Raw genomic sequence first — 19,842 nt, 5'->3', positions numbered from 1 at the left:
TATCGCATATGTTTACACAGGTATCTAAAATTCTTCAAAAGGTCCCGACACTGCACACATGGTTTTTATTACACCAATATCCTAGTAATCCTTAAGGTTCGTTTATGGTTTTATGGCCTACCTGATCTTTTCTTTCGGTCTGAATAGAGTTTTCCTTTTCAATAAAATAAGATCTACAGAAAGGACTGAATACTTGTTTTTGTCTACCTCTGCTACACTTAAAACTCTCCTACATTTATGTAGGAGCGATATAAGTGTAGAAGAATAAACAGAGATAAGCGTGTAGGCGACAAAAGAATAAGGTAAAAACGAACTGACGGTCGAAATAAAGAAAGAAGGTGTGTGGTCTGTCTTTGTAAGTTGTGTAATAGTCCAGTCAAAATAGCCCTGAAATCGGGTTTTTGAGCTATACGGCTGAAAAAATATGGAAATTATCAGAAAAATGCGTACAATACTGTGGGCAAAGTAAAAAAGTTCTCAACCACCGGGAAAGGGGTGAAAAAAATTAAAAACTACCCCAAAATACGATTTTTGGATTATATGTTGAAAATATCAAAAAAAGTTTTAAATAAAAGTTGTAGAGCATAAAATTTTAGGCCTATCTATATCAGACCATTTTTCCCCTAAAACGCACCCTTTCACCCCTACGACGGTTCAAAGTACTCAAAAAATGAAAATTCAATAAAAAATATAAAAATTGGACTTTTAAACATTTTTTTTTTTAATTATCTTTAAAAAACTACAAAGAACAATCGCAGGGAAACAAAAAATTTTGTTTTTCATCCCTTCTATTAAAAATCGAGGGGTGAAAACGGTTTTTGCTCGATATTTCGCTTAAAACGGGTTATTTAAAAAAATTTTCTTTTTCATATGAATTTTTAATTTATTTTTTAAATTTTGGTGTTGAATTTATATTTATAAATATTTACCTGTAGGAAATATCCCAATTTAAAGACAGGTAATTACTCCCTTAGTCCTACGCCTTTGTAGAAAGAAACAGAAAATGAAGCTATCCTGCTCTTACTCATTGTGACGTAGTTCGCCATGGCACGCATGCGCAAACTCCTAACTTCCATGCGTGCAAGAGAGATAGACAACCTATTGTTAGCTTCGTCTAAATGTAAACAGTATAACGCGATGAAACCCTTTTTCTTAAATATATTCTCTTTTTCTTCTATATTCTCTATAGCTCGAGAGTCTCGCGCGCATCTGTGACAGCATGATAGATTTTTGAAAATATCTCAAAAAGTAAGCAAGATAAAGCGATTTTGTATTAATTATGTTTTGTAGACAATTTTATTTGCTACAAAAAAGGTTTAGTACTAAAATATATTATCTTCCTCACTTTTCGAGATATATTAAAAAAATTAAAAAACTATTCCCACCTTTTCTTACATTTTTGAAAATATCTCAAAAAGTAAGCGAGATAAAGCGATTTTGTATTAATTATGTTTTGTAGACAATTTTATTTGCTACAAAAAAGGTTTAGTACTAAAATATTTTATCTTCCTCACTTTTCGAGATATATTAAAAAAATATGATTACTCTCTTACCTGATACTTTTTATTAAGTTTCACCACTGACAAGGACAGCGCAAGGTCTTGCCCTCTCGGATTTTGTTCAAATTTTGCAGGATGATAGATTTTGCTTACCTTTTTACGAATATATAGTGTTATAGGAGCCACTACTCAATAATTTTTGAGATATTTGCCATTAAAAATGCTTATGAGGCTATCTAGTGTTTAAATTTACTTCTGAAGTAAGCAATGGTATATAATAGGTTTAGGATAATGACGACGATTCGGCGATTCGTTCCAATAGAGTGGGCCGAGTCTTTTAGGGTTCGAATCTTGGGAGGTAAATTTTTTTTTTCTATTTTTATATGTAAAGATACATAATAGAGTTTAAATAAGTTGAAAATGAAATGTCTTAAATGACTAGAAACCTTATAAGAGTTTTTTTTTTATTAGCATTTGTATATGTTCTCAATTCTCACTATTTTCAAAATAAATATCAATGATTAGACTGCTAATATTTCTCAAAAAATCACGAAAATATATCAAGACTTTTCTTATTTTTGTTAATTATTAATCTTAATCAGTAATTAAGACTTTCCTACGCTTGTTATAATAAAAAGAAAATATGTAAAGTGTTTTAAAATACATTAATAGAGAGAAATAAATGATAAAATTTATTAAAATGTAATAAAAAAATTTTTTTTTAATTTTTAAAACTCGAAAAAAGATAGTAGTTATTGAAGGCCCACGACCAGACCGGCCTAAAACGTAAAATTAGTAGGTTTGCTTTAAAAATTTTGAAGAAAATCTAAATATGCACTCACTTTAAAAAATGCAATTTAAAGTTTAAAAATCGAAAATTACATATTAAGACACTTTAAATAATTTTTTTGAATTTTTTTTCGAAAAGTACATTGAAAAACAAAACTTTTATGTCGAATGGTAATTTTCATTTGGATGAGTTTTAAAAAAGGTACGGGCTAAAAACCACAGAAAGAGCTGCTTTTTGAAAATTCGATATCTTTGGAACGGCAGATCAAAAAATGCCACAATTTAGGAGGAAGGGTTTTTCAGTGGGTACTAAAAGATACCAAAAAATGGCGGAAATCAAAAATAAAAATTTTTAAAACCGTCCGATTTGGCGTGGAATGCCCCATATGTACAGAATAATATTTATTACAAAACAATAAAAGCATTTCCCAAGTGAGAATAAGATGGGGGATTCCCAAGGCTGAATCCCCAGTGATTCAGCCCTACGTGAGAATCTGAATGTACCCTGCCTACATATCGATGCCGAAGAACACATACTTCTGATTCCGAAAAAAAATTAATTTGTCTCGATATTTTAGTATTTTTTCAAAATCATTGATATTTATTTTGAAAATAGTGAGAATTGAGAACATATACAAATGCTAATAAAAAAAAAAACTCTTATAAGGTTTCTAGTCATTTAAGACATTTCATTTTCAACTTATTTAAACTCTATTATGTATCTTTACATATAAAAATAGAAAAAAAAAATTTTACCTCTCAAGATTCGAACCCTAAAAACACTCGGCCACTATTGGAACGAATCGCCGAATCGTTGTCAATATCCTAAACCTATTACATACCATTGCTTACTTCAGAAATAAATTTAAACACTAGATAGCATCATAAGCATTTTTAATGGCAAATATCTCAAAAATTATTGAGTAGTGGCTCCTATAACACTATATATTCGTAAAAAGGTAAGCAAAATCTATCATCCTGCAAAATTTGAACAAAATCCGAGAGGGCAAGACCTTGCGCTGTCCTTGTCAGTGGTGAAACTTAATAAAAAGTATCAGGTAAGAGAGTAATCATATTTTTTTAATATATCTCGAAAAGTGAGGAAGATAAAATATTTTAGTACTGAACCTTTTTTGTAACAAATAAAATTGTCTACAAAACATAATTAATACAAAATCGCTTTATCTCGCTTACTTTTTGAGATATTTTCAAAAATGTAAGAAAAGGTGGGAATAGTTTTTTAATTTTTTTAATATATCTCGAAAAGTGAGGAAGATAATATATTTTAGTACTAAACCTTTTTTGTAGCAAATAAAATTGTCTACAAAACATAATTAATACAAAATCGCTTTATCTTGCTTACTTTTTGAGATATTTTCAAAAATCTATCATGCTGTCACAGATGCGCGCGAGACTCTCGAGCTATAGAGAATATAGAAGAAAAAGAGAATATATTTAAGAAAAAGGGTTTCATCGCGTTATACTGTTTACATTTAGACGAAGCTAACAATAGGTTGTCTATCTCTCTTGCACGCATGGAAGTTAGGAGTTTGCGCATGCGTGCCATGGCGAACTACGTCACAATGAGTAAGAGCAGGATAGCTTCATTTTCTGTTTCTTTCTACAAAGGCGTAGGACTAAGGGAGTAATTACCTGTCTTTAAATTGGGATATTTCCTACAGGTAAATATTTATAAATATAAATTCAACACCAAAATTTAAAAAATAAATTAAAAATTCATATGAAAAAGAAAATTTTTTTAAATAACCCGTTTTAAGCGAAATATCGAGCAAAAACCGTTTTCACCCCTCGATTTTTAATAGAAGGGATGAAAAACAAAATTTTTTGTTTCCCTACGATTGTTCTTTGTAGTTTTTTAAAGATAATTAAAAAAAAAAAATGTTTAAAAGTCCAATTTTTATATTTTTTATTGAATTTTCATTTTTTGAGTACTTTGAACCGTCGTAGGGGTGAAAGGGTGCGTTTTAGGGGAAAAATGGTCTGATATAGATAGGCCTAAAATTTTATGCTCTACAACTTTTATTTAAAACTTTTTTTGATATTTTCAACATATAATCCAAAAATCGTATTTTGGGGTAGTTTTTAATTTTTTTCACCCCTTTCCCGGTGGTTGAGAACTTTTTTACTTTGCCCACAGTATTGTACGCATTTTTCTGATAATTTCCATATTTTTTCAGCCGTATAGCTCAAAAACCCGATTTCAGGGCTATTTTGACTGGACTATAAGTTGTGTAAGTTGTGTAAGTCTGTGTGAGCTGCAAGGTTATCGAACGATACCGATGCTTTGTTTACTGCATCAGATAGGACGTTTTGGAAAATTCGAGAACCGCGTGCGGATGGATATAAAGAAGGGGGTATTAAGTCGTCATGAGTAGACGCCAGTAACCAGTCACCGTCAGTTTTTGTTCGTCGTCATTCAGTTAAAAAAGTTCAGTTGCGTATATCAGTTGTTATCAAAAGATGGTGAAGCCTTTATTGTATCTTTTTGAATACCTATTTTAAATATATTTTATCAGTAGGATTAAACTGGGTGTACGTTAACCTCGCACGTCTACATTAAACCCAATCTTCTATGTAAATATATATATTTGTTTTTATTTATAGCTATCGCATTCGGCATTCTATCTTAATTGATAAAATTTGGAAAGTGATAGTTTTTGTTAGCTACCCCCATCCCAAGATCATACCGGCGCCCTTTGATATATATGGCAACAATATTATAATAAATGAATCTTACAATTATTTTTCTCTTGATACTCTGTTTTCGCCTCATTCTCTCTAATCTTTGTTTTTTGAAGGTTTCACTTCTAACACGTGTGATCTGCAAACATGATATTTTTTTTATGCGGTATATCTCAGCGGCGTTAGCACCAGTTTAATGTTAAAAACAAAAAAAAAATAAAACAAAAAATCAATTGAAATCGTATCTTTAAGCGACGAAAGCGATATTTAACCAATTCGTCACAAGAATATGCGCGTTTTTGATTACGGGTAGCAGTGAATTATTTAATGTACATTTTGAAAATTTCTCCATATATACAATGAAAAATTAAATGTTTTTAAAATTTTTCCATGTCTAATTTACTTATTTAATAAAATTAAAATTTTAAATATTAAAATTAACTTTAAATATTAAAAAAATATTTTGTACTTGATATGTAAGATAAGTCCCATATCATTAGAATCCGTTACTTGGTTCCACAGCTGTACTAAATAGTACGAGGATCTATAAATGTACTGCAAAGTAGCGAGGAGTAGCTGCTAGCCAACGTCGAGAATCGTGCGAGTTCAAAGGGCTAATTAAAAGCTTACATTATATTATTATACGAATACTTTTGACTATCACTGTAGATACATACCTGGACTTTAATTCTATGTAAAGATTATTTAAGATATTAAATGATTGAAATAAAAAAAAATATATATAACTCGGTTAATTAAAAATAATATCAAAAGATAAAGCAATTTTATAACTTTAAAATTTTAAGTTCGAAAATACCATACTATTCTAATACTTGAGTTATTGACCGTATATATTTCCATATATTCATTATGTGACTAACATAAAGGCAAATATATTTATGTAAGATAATGTTATTACATTTTCTTTTTCAATTACTCTTATAAATCGTATCACTGACGTATATATTTTACGTTACCGTTCTTCAAAGTTTAATTATAAATTAAATTTTAAATTACAAATTTACCAAAGCGTATCGTGGTTCGTTTTGATAGATGGTGCCAACTCTGGTCCAATTGAAATGCATCAGCAACGCTACACGTGGCGCGTTGAAAGCGTTTTCGGACGGCACTACTCTGAAGAAATTCGGGAAGCTGTTACTTGTGAACATCGGATGAGTGTCCGCGTAACTGAGCTGAAACACAAATAAAAGCAAACAAAAATAATGGATGAAAATTCTTTATATTTTTCTTTTAATTTCAGCATTTTTTAGCAGGTTTTAAACGTTCAAACCATACATATGTGTGGACAGAACATTAATAAATGTAATACAAGAGTTTGTTTAACGATGGTTGCTGACAGTGCTTTGGCTAAATTATAAGGGCTATAAAGAAGGGATTAAATGATAAAAGAAAAGAATAGATAAAAAGAAAGAGATTAGAAAAGAAGAAAGTAAATTGAATGATCGAAACAAGCGTAAAAATTGTTGAGTAGAAACAAACTAGATCATATGCATCCTTTATATATTTTTGTTAGCAAACACTTCAAGTTGTTAGCCAGGAAAATAATAACACAAGTACTGTTTTCAAGTGATACGAAATACCAAATTTTTTATTTAAAAATAATACAATGTGCTAGATTATAAATATATGTACAAATATATTAGACTACAGGCCCGACCTAAAAAATCGATGGGTCATCTGATCCCCCAGGAAACCTATATGGGACGATATAGAGGCATAAAATAATAATTTTTAGCACTATGCCGTTACTTGTAAGCTGTCCAACTGAGTGCAGGTGAGAATTAAAAAGCATAAAATAACCGGGTGCTTTTTTATCCAATGATTTTGTACGGCATTTTTACCACCTATAGATCCATCGAAAATAATGAGAAAACACGTAGTGCCGTTAAAAAATTGTAAGCAACAAAGTCGGACAAAATTTTTGATTTTCCGGAGATTTCCCGGGTTTAATTAATCATTTGATTTTGTACGGCGTTGGTTTCATACAGTTTCAATACCTATTCAAATTGATTATTTTGCAACGCCGTACAAAAATCATGCAACAAGGGAGAAAAATCGAGGGTTAAAATCCACCTTTTTCCATGGGTCCGGGGGGTGATCTGCATGATTTTGCATGATTTTTGTACGGCGTTGCGCAATAATCAATAAGAATAGGTATTGAAATTGTATGAAACCAACGCCGTACAAAATCAAATGATTAAATAAACCCGGAAAATTTCCGGAAAATCAAAAATTTTTTCCGACTTTGTGGCCAACTATTTTTTAACGGCACTTCGTGTTTTCTCATTATTTTTGATGGATCTATTTGTAGTAAGAATGCCGTACAAAATCATTTGATAAAAAAGTACCCGTTTATTTTGTGCTTTTTAATTCTCACCTGCACTCAGTTGGACAGCTTGTAAGTAACGGCATAATGCTCAAAATTATTATTTTATGCCTTTATACCGTCCCATATAGGTTTCCTGGGGGATCAGATGACCCATCGATTTTTTAGGTCGGGCCTGTAGTCTATATGCTTTTGTTTTTTTTTTAACAAAGGAATATACAATAAATTCTTGGCAAGAAATATGAAAAATTTTTGCTTACATGATACGTTCGTATGAGTTGTTAGTTCAAAAGAATGTTAGAATGATAAGTGTAAACGGATATAATATCTGTTACAGTATAACCATATTATTATTTAACAAAATCTTATTCCTAAATCACAGTGGTAGAACTTTTTTAATTTCTATACTAAATTAAAGTTTTCAAGCAAATTATTTGCTAGTGCGTTCGGATGGTGTGCTAGACGAATGTTATAGTGTTCGCTGTAATATGTAATTCCTGCCTTTATTGTAAAAAATTCTTAAGTCCTTGTGAATTCTTTCATTTATTACATACCAAGAGGCATTGCAAATGATTCGTAGGGTTTTTGATTGAAATCTTTGTAGAATTCTAATATTTGAGTTACCAGCAGTTCTTCACAGTTGAATTCCTTATGTTCATATGGGCTTCAAAATTGCTTTATATATAGCAAGCTTTCTTACTCTTTCCTTTAGGTAGGTTGTTTTGGATTGGTTATGTTGTCTCCATGTCAACCTTTTATTCAGTACCATATCTAAGTATTTGATCGAATCATTGCTTGGAGTAACTGCTCCATCTAAAGTCACAGGAGAACATGTGCGCTAACACAGCGTGAAAATTAAATGCACCAATTTACTTTTATTGATATTTATTCACCATTTCTGACACCAACTTTCTATTATTTGTATATGGCGCTAGAGTATATATGGGGTCGTGTATTTTATGAAGCAAAAACATGGCAAGTTATGTGCCAAATAAGCGTCATTTGCGGGAAGCGCTGCTTCTATTCTTTAATATGAAGAAAAGTGCAGATAAGGCCTATCGTTTGCTTCTGGAAACTTACGGGGTGGAATGTATTGGTGAATCGACGTGTCGTAAGTGGTTCAAACGGTTCAAAAATAGTGATTTTGACGTTGAAGACAAGAGCGTTCAGAGAAAGCCGAAAAATTTTGAAGACGAGAAATTGGAGGCTTTGCTGGATGAGAATCCGTGTCAAATTCAAGAAGAGCTTGCTGCATCATTGGGCGTCACACAACAAGCCATTTCCCTGCGCCTAAAAGCTTTGGGATTCATCCAAAAAGTTGGAAATTGGGTGCCGTACGAGTTGAAGCCGAGAGATGTCGAACGGCGATTTTGCATGTCAGAAATGTTGCTGCAGCGGCATAAAAAAAAGTTGTTTCTGCATCGTATTGTCACTGGTGACGAAAAGTGGATCTATTATGATAATCCTAAACGCAAAAAAACATATGCAAAACCTGGCGAGCCGACCAAATCGACGCCGAAGCGAAATATTCACATGAATAAGGTCATGCTCTGCATATGGTGGGCTCAGAAGAGTGTCATATACTACGAACTACTTCCTAGTGGTCAAACCATCAAAGGACCATTGGATCGAACCCAACTAATTCGTTTGAAACGGGCATTGGTGGAAAAACGGCCAGAATATCAGACCAGGCACGAGTCCGTAATTTTTCTTACGAGCGCTCTTACCGGAATGCCCTTCACTTCAGTAGAGGGAATCAAAAATTGCCTCAATACGTTCTTGGGCTCAAAAGACGAGAACGTTTTTTTGGTCCGAAATTAACAAATTGCCCGAAAGATGGGAAAAAATTGTATTTTCCGATGGACAATATTTCAAATGAAAAATATGTAACCATTTTTTCAGAATAAACCCTCAAATTTTATGAAAAAACGCTGGAAACTTACTTGTAGACCCAATATTTAATGTCCAGGAATACTGTTGAACATTATTTTTTTCGTTCGAAATCTTATAATAAATGACGAGTGTTATACAATGAATTTGCTTGATTGTGGAATGACGTTCTTGAAATCGTGCCCAGGGAATGCTGGGGAATCTAGCGCTTCGAAGAGACGATTAATTATCCTTTTTTTAAACTATTTGAATATTATATACAAAAGACTGATTCTTTGATATAAAATAATTTCATGTGCTAGTTTCCCTGATTTATGCGAATAAGGGTTATTATATCTACTTTGGCAGTTCTTTAATTATCTTTCCGGTAATTAGGTTTTGTCTTGGAGAACATTTGGATTAACGTTTGGAACGATTGTTAATTTGACTTCAATCGTAGTAAGGGGTTTAATTTGTGGAGATATTTGAAATAGTGCGTTCAGAAAATTCCTAATTTCTTCTCCTTCGATGAGTGAATGGAGGGAGATTATTTCAATATATTCGCCAGTTGTGAAACGAAGAGATTTGCTTTGTCTACTGGTCTTTAAGCCCATCCACCAAGTGGTTTGGTGAAGCGGCGGGATGTCTTGTGTTGGGCGACTTGTTATCTCCCAAAGCAAATACCAGGTGTACCGAAAAGTCATTACCGGTTTTTCTAACAGATGTTATCGATTTAACACATATGTCATTTTATTTTACTGACATCAAGCTTCAAAAGCTATACGTATTATACTTTGCGAAAGTAACACGTCATAGATTTATACCTCTTTGAAAATGTCAAGTTTCACGCCAGAAAACGTGCATTCGCAGCACGCATTACTTTTCTTATTTAATCAAAAAAAAGCAACTGAAAGCCATCGTTTGCTGGTAGAAACTTACGGTGAGCATACTCTAACCTTAAAAACTTGTAAGGCGTAGTTTCGAAAATTTAAAAGTGGTGATTTCGATGTGCAAGACAAAGAACGTTCTGATAGACCGAAAAAGTTTGAAGATGCGAAACTGCAGGAGTTATTAGATGAAGATCGAACCCAAATTTAAAAACAATTAGCAAAAGCGTTAAATGTGGCCCAAGAAACGATTAGCGACCGATAACGAGCAATGGAAAAATTCCAAAAGATGGGAAAATTGGTGCCACATCAATTGAATGATGGGCAAATGGAAAATTGAAAAATCGTCTGTGAAATGCTGCTTTAAAGGTATGATCTTAAGTCATTTTTGTATTGAAAAGTGATGGGTGATGAAAAGTGGATTTATTTTGGAAACCCTAAGCGCAAAAAATCATGGTTATCACCTGGCGAAGCCGGCCCATCGACTCCAAGGTCAAATCGTTTTGGTCGCAAGACAATGCTCTGTATTGGGTGGGACCAGAGTGGCGTGGTGTATTATGAACTGCTGAAACCTGGTGAAACACAAAATCGAAGAGGTTGTGTGTGTAAGTCTGTGTGAGTCCAAAAAAAGCATTTAAATGAAATTCAAATCGAGGACGAAGTGATTGATTCTTTGACCGTCAATACACCTTTTGTCACTTTCAAGAATTGTAAGTTTAAACAGATTATAATAAATAATAACAAATACAACTCTCATAATCAAGTAAATAACTAAATGTATACGTAGTAACCTATTTATGTTTGTAATATTTAACTAAACAAATATCTTTAAAACTTGTAAAAATAAATAAAATATAAAATATATGAGACAACACATGTTATTAAAATCATTAATTATATATCATAATATATAATATATATAAGCATGAGCAGTAATTTATTAAAACATTTTTAAGGTTAAGAAACTAGTACGCATGCGCTAAAAAATAGAAGCATGCACACTAATTTGTTACTACATTCAAGCGGTAGGGAATGAGGCACTTTTCTCCCTGGCACAGATTCAAGCGGGCGGGAATGTGGCACTTTGCTCCCTGAAAACAGGGAGCAAAATACGAACTTTCCATCCAGGTGTGAGAAAATAATAATTTATAAACTCCCTATTTAATTAATTAAATTTTATTTAAAAAAATATTTTTCAAACTTAAACAATAATTTATATTTTTAATAGAATCTAATTTTATATTTTATTTATTTTTATATTAAAATTATTTAAAATTTTTTTATATTTTGTTTTATTTTTATATTTAAATTCTTTGAAAGTGGGGGGCTTCGCCCTCTCAACCCCCGCCGGGGGCTGTGCCCCGGACCCTCTGATTTTTTTTCTTCTGGGAGCTTCGCCCTCAGGCCCCCACCAGGGGTTTCACCCTTGGACCCCTTCTTGTTGTAAAATTTGCATAATCTTCGCAATAATGTATTGTAAATGTATTAATTGACAACAAATAAAATAGTATATTACATACCTAGAACAGTATAGTAAGAAAGCGGCAACTTCGTTTTACACAGTGGGAAGAGAGGAAGGCGGAAAGCGGCAACTTCGTTTCTTACAGGTGCAGCGGGAGAAAAGTAGGCACTTTTTGCCCGGGAAGAAAATTAGTATATTATTATTTAATTACAAGCGAACTTTCGATACCGGTGTGAGAAAAAAATGTATACTCACCACGGGAGAAAAGTATGACATCCCGACCCGAGTTTTTGTCACCCGAGCCGAAGGCGAGGGTGACAATATTACGCGGGTCGGAATACCATACTTTTCTCCCTAGGTGAGTAATATACTATTTTTGGAATAGCATCCAGAAATTGCCTGAAAGATGGACAAGATGTATAGAATCAAATGGCTAATATGTACTTTGAATAAATATTTTTTTTCCATTTTCTTGAAAATTACGTAGTTTTTTTAAAAAAACCGATAATGACTTTCCTGTAAGCCTGGTAGTAAGGGTCTACTATGGGAGTTGAGTTCATTAAAAATTTTTGGAGATCTCTATTTTTTAAGTTTTGTGGAGTTTTTCTTAATACTCTAGTAGCTTTATTTAATTTATGCTTGTTCTCAGCTAATTTTTCCAGGTCTACGTAGCTTTTCTTTTTATAAAAATATTTGTCGCTAATAATCCCCGTTGGTTGATGCGACATTAAATAAAGCTACATAAAAAAAAATATTTTTTCTGATATATTCGATTTAGTCGTTGTTATATGTGTAATCAACCCTAGATGTAGAAATTCGAGTTGCATCAATTATATTGCGCGTTAAGTAACTTACTGCATTGTCAATATCTTCGTTTGTCTTTAATAGTGGATCAATTGCGGTAGAGGTATTGAATGTTTCCTGGAAATGATCCTTATTTATAAGTCTGTTGTATATGAAGATGGAAGGGTTATTTTCGATGATTGTTGTATTTATTGTCAATATGATTGGAGAGTGATCAAAGGAAAGGTCAAATAAAGAGCAAACTTGAAAATATCGAAGAGATATATTTGGAATAATGAAGAAATCGAGTAAGCCTGGGAGTTTGTTGATATCAGTTGGCCAATATGTAGCTGATCTGAATGAATATGCGTTAGTTTGTTGGCTTTGACGCTTCTTGAGAAAACTCTTTTCCTTGCTGTTACGATTCTATTGCTCCAAAGTTTATGTTTAGCATTTAGATCACCCTTAGTTGTGTATTTGGGATCTAAACTTCCAAAGAAGAGATCAAATTCTTCTTTTTAGATATTGTGTCTAAAAGGGCAGTAAATTGCAAAGATGTTGAGCAGGCTATGCTAATCGTCTATCATAATACTTGTTGATTATAGATGGTTTTGTTTGTAGGGCGCAAGTTCATCATGTTTTATACTAGATTTAATAATAATTACTTTACTTTTATGTGTCTATTCATTGAGATGATGCGTGCAGTGCACCTTGAAACTATTGATTATAAGATATCGGTAAATTGCATTTCGAATATCAATATTATCTGAATATCATTATTTATTAACACTAAACTTACCACGCGCGGTCGAATGTCCGTTTTTGAAATTTTGTTTAAAATTTCTTGTATACAACGTTACTGTATCGTTATAGACCACCTTTACTTTTTTGCAGTTCTTTGACAGCAAATTCCAGCACTAAATTAAACATAAGAGGTGACAATGCGTCCCCCTGTTTTAAGCTGTTATGAATACTAAAAGTTTCCGACATTTGATTCCTTATTCTCATTTTACCCTTAGTTTCCTTTAAACAAAGTTGAACCAGGTTGACCAATTTTTTTGGTATCCCCTCTTGGTATATTCCCTGTCGTATTAAGATTTCGAGCATTTTTTTCCGTTTTATTGAATCGTATGCTTTTTGGAAATCGACATAAAGTTGGTGTACCGACTGATTATATTCCCATTTTTTCTCTAAGATTTGCCGAATGGTAAAGATCTGGTCTGTAGTTGATTTATTTCTCGTAAAACCGCACTGATGATCCTCTATTATCTCGTCCGCATACGGTACTATCCTCGCTAGTAAGATATTCGATAAGATTTTATAGTACGTTGGTAAGAGTGAAGTACCCCGGTAATTACTACAATTTATTTTGTCGTCTTTTTTAAAGATTGGAACTATAGTCGACTCTTTCTATTGTTCCGACCATGCTTTCTTATTCTATATTAATTTAATTAGTAATTTAGTTAGTTAATTTAATTAGTTAAAAATTTCTTCAGTCAATCTACTTCCCCCCTTCCCCCATTTTATTAGCTCCGCAGGAATCGAGTCGTTAACTTGTGATTTGTGATTTTTTAGCTTTTTATTTGCGCTTTTTACTTCTAAAAAAGTCGGTTTGCTAACTATAGGTTCCGCTGTGTGGAACTTGAAATTCTCTATTTCCTGGTCGTTCTCGAATTCTACATTCAATAATTGGTCAAAATAATTTTTCCAGTTTTTTAATACCCCTGTTGCATTGGAAATTAAATTATTGTTTCTATTTTTTACTGATTCCGTTCTTGTTGGGAATTCCGTTTTGAGTCTATTTATTCCCAAGTATATACCACGGACTTTACTGCTTTTGCAACAGACATGATATGCTAAACGAAATATTATCAAAGGAAGAGTTGAATTGGAATTTTTCTTGATTATTTATCGTAACATGTAATGTAAGAAAAGAAAATGTAATAAAATATACGCATTTAGAGGCATTTCGAGTATTGAAAACAAAATGGAATTTATCTATTGCAAAATTATAAGCATTTATTGGACTTCTATATGCACGTGGCATATATAGGTCTAAAAATATGGATCTATTACATTTATGGAACAAGAAATGGGGTCCGTCATTTTTATCGCAACTATGAGCCGAAATGAATTTACAGAAATCATGAAATTTATTCAGTTTGATAACAGAAATCAATAAAGCCAACGTTTATAAAACGATAAGTTCGCTTTGATCTCTGAAATTTGGTACAAATTTATCGTAAACAGTCAAAACTGTTATAAACCAGGATCATATCTTTCTATAGATGAACAATTGTTTCCAACCAAAGCACGTTATAGATTTACTCAATAAAAACCCAATAAACCAGATAAATATGGGATAAAATTCTCTTTAGCCTCCTATGTAAGTAAAAAATATATTTATAATAAATGGCTTTTCATATTTAAGAAAAGATGAAGGGAGAGAATCATTGGTCTCATTTGGGGAGTTTGTAACTTTGAAATTAGCAGAACCATATATGGACCATGAGAGAAATATAACAACTGACAATTTTTTTACAAGCGTGTAATTAGCGAGTAAAATTCAAGCAACAAACACTAGAAAAAAGATGCTTGTTGGAACTATTTGCAGAAATAAAAAGGAGCTATCAAAATTAGCGAAACAGGCAAAGGTTAATATGATACACTTCTCTCTAACAATATTATATAAATTGAACGATTTTATTCTTAAACTTTAGAAAACTAAATCCAATAAAAAAGATACTTTGTTCAATGCATTCATCCGTTGAAACTAAAAAAAGTGACACCAGTATACCAGAGATAATTAAATTTTACAATAACACAGAATTCGGTGTAGATGTAATTGATCAAATGACAAGAACATAAAGTATGAAATATAAATGTCAAATATGATCTTTACAGGTATTATGTAATATCTTAGATTTAGCCAGAATAAATGCTTGGATTTTATAAAAAGAAACAATGGGTGAAGAAGTTTCGAGGTAAGAATTTTTATTTTAATTGGTAGAAGAGCTTGGGACCAAATATCAGAAGGAAAGACAGCTAAGCAAAGAATGTTTATCAAAAAAAATTACAAATACAGCTAAAAATTTATCTGGACGGAAATTTTGTGAAATAAGATATTGTAAAGTTAATAAGACTAACAAAACTTGTATTAATGTAAAAAATACGTATGTGGAAAATGTGAAATACAGAATAGTGTAATTCGTAAAAAATGAGCTGAAAATACATAAATGTAAATAAAATTTTTCTAAATAGAAAAAAATATTTTTTTACTATCCAATTGGTTAAAATCTCATTTTATATTAAGATAAATATTCTTTTTGAAGTGATCATTTGACTGCTCATGGTAGGAATAGGTATACATGAAATATCGGTAGGTTTATTGTTAAAAAAGATTTCAACTCAAGTTTTTATTGTATAAGGTCATTGACATTTCAAAGGGTAATACGTAATGTCTTCATAATTTACTCTAATTGATGAAAATTTACTTACTTTTACCGTTAACAATGAAATATGGTTATTTAATTGTTCACCTTGCTGTCTGATTAGTTTTTCTAATTTATTCAGATTTTTAGAAGTTTCTGAGCTTTTCAAGCTTTTGAAATTCGTTTTTAAGATCATCCAGACCAAGAGAGTCATGTACGTTCTGCAAAACAACACGGATTGACTGTTTTGTTTGTTTTGTTGGATTTGTTTGACATTAAATGTCAATTACATTACCTATGTAGATAGAAAGAGACAGAGGCACTTTTGGTGGTTGATTATTTGTCAGTTTATCTACGTTCACGCTTGAACTTAAAATTGAGTATTTGTTCGCGGTATAAAAAACTCTTTCCGATCGTAGATGTTTTTTGACTTTGTTGTCATCTTCTGTTGATCTTTTTTTATTGATAGGAGAAGTTGGACGCCTGGAATATGTGGCTATTTGTCACGATGGTAACTCAATAGATGATGGCATTTCCTGGTCCAGGATATACGGAGTGCTTACCTTCATTTACCTGAGAGTAATTAAGAGTTTGTGAGACTGACTCGGATACGTAGAGAATTCTTTCACGATCGCAACCCACTACGAAGCCGAAGCCTTCTGCGGCTTTTATTATTTCACTGACATGAGCAGTCTCGCTTATGCTACGCATGAGAACATGACACGCACGAACTATACCTAACGAAGGCTCGAGCCCGTCTTCTTCAAAAAATATGAAAATAAAAAAAAAGCAAGCAAAGAGTGCTCTTAAACTCGTTCTTATTTCTTTATGTCTTTTAAAAACAGATTTTTTGTTAGTCATGCTCTTCTATGGGCTTCGTATATACACCATGTCGCAATGTGCAAACAATTCCTAACCTATCTGTTATTTCTTTTTGCTTTATTATCTAAAAAATAATAATTTTTTAATTTATTATATTACATTATTATTTTAAAAAATACGATAATAATTTATTCATAAACTGAAAATTAATATCACTTTATTTTTCTCAGCGTGTGTTTTTTTCATTAAATTTTCGCATTGTTGTTTTTATTAACATACGATACTGCTTTCTGAAACAAGTTATAGAAAGGGGAATACACGAACTAACTAATACTATACTATTACACTAATCAACGAACTTCAATTTGATTATCTGTATCCTCACTATCATTCACACATAGATTCCTGAAGACTTTGACGCTCGGAGGATTAATTAAAGTTGATAGAACAGCACAAGTAACAGAATATTTGTTTTCATATAACAGGAAGATATAGGAACGGATATACGAGTACTCATTATCCGCGCTTATTTTATTTTTATTTTCGTAGTTTTCAAAGAAAATATTATAATTTGATCCCTTAAATCAACAAAAAAAACTCTATTAAGAGATTAGATAACTTTTCCTTGGAAGGCGTTAAAACAAATACACACAAATTCAGAGACATTTTCTGTCTCTGAATTTATTACAGTGCAGTATAGACAGTTACTAAAACGAAATCGAAGAATATTTTCCTTATTAATAGTATTAAACTTCAATTTCATACTTTAACTACTCGCTTTTCTTGTAAATTCATATATATGCCCATAATTATGAAAGTGGTCTAAGTCATATATCTCTTGTTTCGAGATATTTAAAGATTTATATTTGAACACTACATGAATTCTATAAAATATTGAAGTAACAAACATTATCTAACGATTCATTTTTGATAATATCGTAAAAATTACATTGAATTTATTTAGTTTAAAATAATGTGGTGCGTAATAACTGATAAACTCTTTTTTTTTTTAATTTTGACTTGGACCACTTTCATAATTATGGGAACATTAGGGTGGGCCAAAAAAATCAATTATTTTTTTTTTACAAGTGCCACGGAAAAATGGGTTGCTAGACACCTAAAAAAATTCTCACCAAATATCAGCTCTTAATTTTAACAGGAAGATCCTCCGCATCGCAGTTTTTTATTTTTTCTCAGTCCAACAACTCCACAAACTGGAGAATACTACAAATACACACCAACAACAATAATAGATAGCGAAAAGTACAAACTATACTGGGACACAACATTACACACAGACAAAACAGTAAAATACAACAGACCTGACATCACATTTACAAACAAAGAAGACAAGACAACATACCTAATAGACATCTCAGTACTAAACGACATCAACATCACACAGAAATACAGAGAAAAAATAGAAAAATACACACCACTTGCACAAGAAATACACAGAGTATGGAAACAAAAAAAGGTACACATCATCCCTTTCATCATATTAGCAACTGGCATTAAACCGAATAATTTTAAACCACATCTCACACAATTACAACTAAACCCAAATATACACCAAGAAATACAAAAGGCGTTTATATTAAAAACATGCAACATAACCAGAGCACTCCTAAATTCAGGAGATTAAAGCTGTCAGACCTGGCAAGAGTCCTGCCTGACATGCTGATATGCCCGAGAAATCGGAGAGAAATAATAAAATAAAAAAATAAAAAATCATGTGTGCAGATCACACGTGTTAGAAGTGAAACCTTCAGAAATCTAAGTTTCGAGAGAATGAGATGAATGCACAGTTTTAAGAGTAACATAATTGTAGGATTTATTTATTATAATATTAATACCATATATAATAAAGATCACCGGTATGATTTTTTATTTCGACCGTTGGTTCGTTCATACCTTATTCTTTTGTCGCCTACCTACACGCATATCTCTGTTTATTTTTCTACCCTTCTATTGCTCCTATCTACAAACAGGTTTGGTATCGAAATTATATGAGTACACGCTTCGTAGTATGCAGCTTCACACAAACACACACATATACAAAGCTTAGTAGCCAGAAGTGGGACTACGAATCAAAGACCGAGAATTGGAAAAACTGTATAGCTATATTCTGTCTCATTCTCTCGCAGGCTCAATCCTATATGTTTATCTCTTTTTCTCTTTTTCCCCACTACATCGTCCGTTTCCTTTCCCCACTGTACCATTCGTTTCCTTTCCCCACTACATCACGGTTTCGTTTTCCTACTACATCCCAGTATCATTTCCCCACTACGTCACCGCGTTTCATTTTTTTCAAATCACACCCATTCTAAAGAAGTTTTCACTTAAAAAAAAATCATGTGTGCAGATCACACGTGTTAGAAGTGAAACTTTCAAAAATCTAAGTTTCGAGAGAATGAAACGAATGGACAGTTTTAAGAGTAAGATAATTGTAGGATTTATTTATTATAATATTATTACTATATATAATAAAGGTCACCAGTATGGTCTCTGGGTGTAATAGCTGATAAAAAGTGCACTTTTCACAATTCAAGCAATAAAAACGGAATGCTGAATGCGACAGTAATAAATAGTCACCAAAATGGTAGGATGTTTATCAAAGGAAATATAATTCGTCAGAAATTAGGTAAAAATAAATTATCCTTTTTTTAAAAATTACGTATAAAATTTTTTTTGTTAGTATGCTTTTTAATTTCCCGTTTTTATCTACATTCTTGCGCTGTATAAAAAACATTTTAAGATAGACAAAATAAAGACATTACGAAAAATATATGGAAAATACTGCTGGACGGAACGAAGGTTCTGGTTAAATGCAATGAGAGATCTAATAGAGATATTCTATAGAAATGTTTTTCCAACTCTATAGCCTGCCACACTTCGAGACCCTTATTATTTATAACATATCTCGTCTTTATTCTTTGGAACACAAACTTATCTTTCTAAATACTCTCGTCTAAATAAAGACCTAAACAACGAAAAATCTAAAAGATGCCTTGAATCGTATCGCTCTCTCAGCTTATCGAACTGTGTACATTACGTGTTTCAAATTTCAGCCCTGTGGTAAGCTTCACCGATTCACGCTGGGCGTTCAACATCTTAAAAATGTTTTTATTTTATTGAAAAATTAGTATAAGTTCCTTAAATACGCAAATATCACAATTTATAATATAATTTTCATATATGCATGGGTCAGTACACCTCTTTGGATATTTTTCATAAAAACATATAAAAA

General features: G+C 32.0%; 1 protein-coding gene across 6 annotated transcripts in view; it reads right to left on the bottom strand.

Annotated features, from left to right (window-relative positions):
* GABA-B-R2 (gamma-aminobutyric acid type B receptor subunit 2) overlaps positions 1–19,842 on the bottom strand; it is a 579,685-nt gene that overhangs the window by 65,706 nt on the left and 494,137 nt on the right. For all 6 annotated transcript variants that reach the window (XM_089174269.1, XM_089174272.1, XM_089174271.1 and 3 more), the window contains one exon: positions 6,017–6,184. In XM_089174269.1, the coding sequence (XP_089030395.1) occupies positions 6,017–6,184 (168 nt within the window). The remainder of the gene's footprint in view (positions 1–6,016; positions 6,185–19,842) is intronic.

Source organism: Polistes dominula, unplaced genomic scaffold, assembly GCF_049000335.1.
Source record: "Polistes dominula isolate Pdom_NZ unplaced genomic scaffold, Pdom_raw_medaka contig_168, whole genome shotgun sequence".
Lineage (NCBI taxonomy): Eukaryota > Metazoa > Arthropoda > Insecta > Hymenoptera > Vespidae > Polistes > Polistes dominula.
The sequence above is the reverse complement of the archived record's forward strand: the minus strand, read 5'-3'. Positions and strand labels throughout refer to the sequence as shown.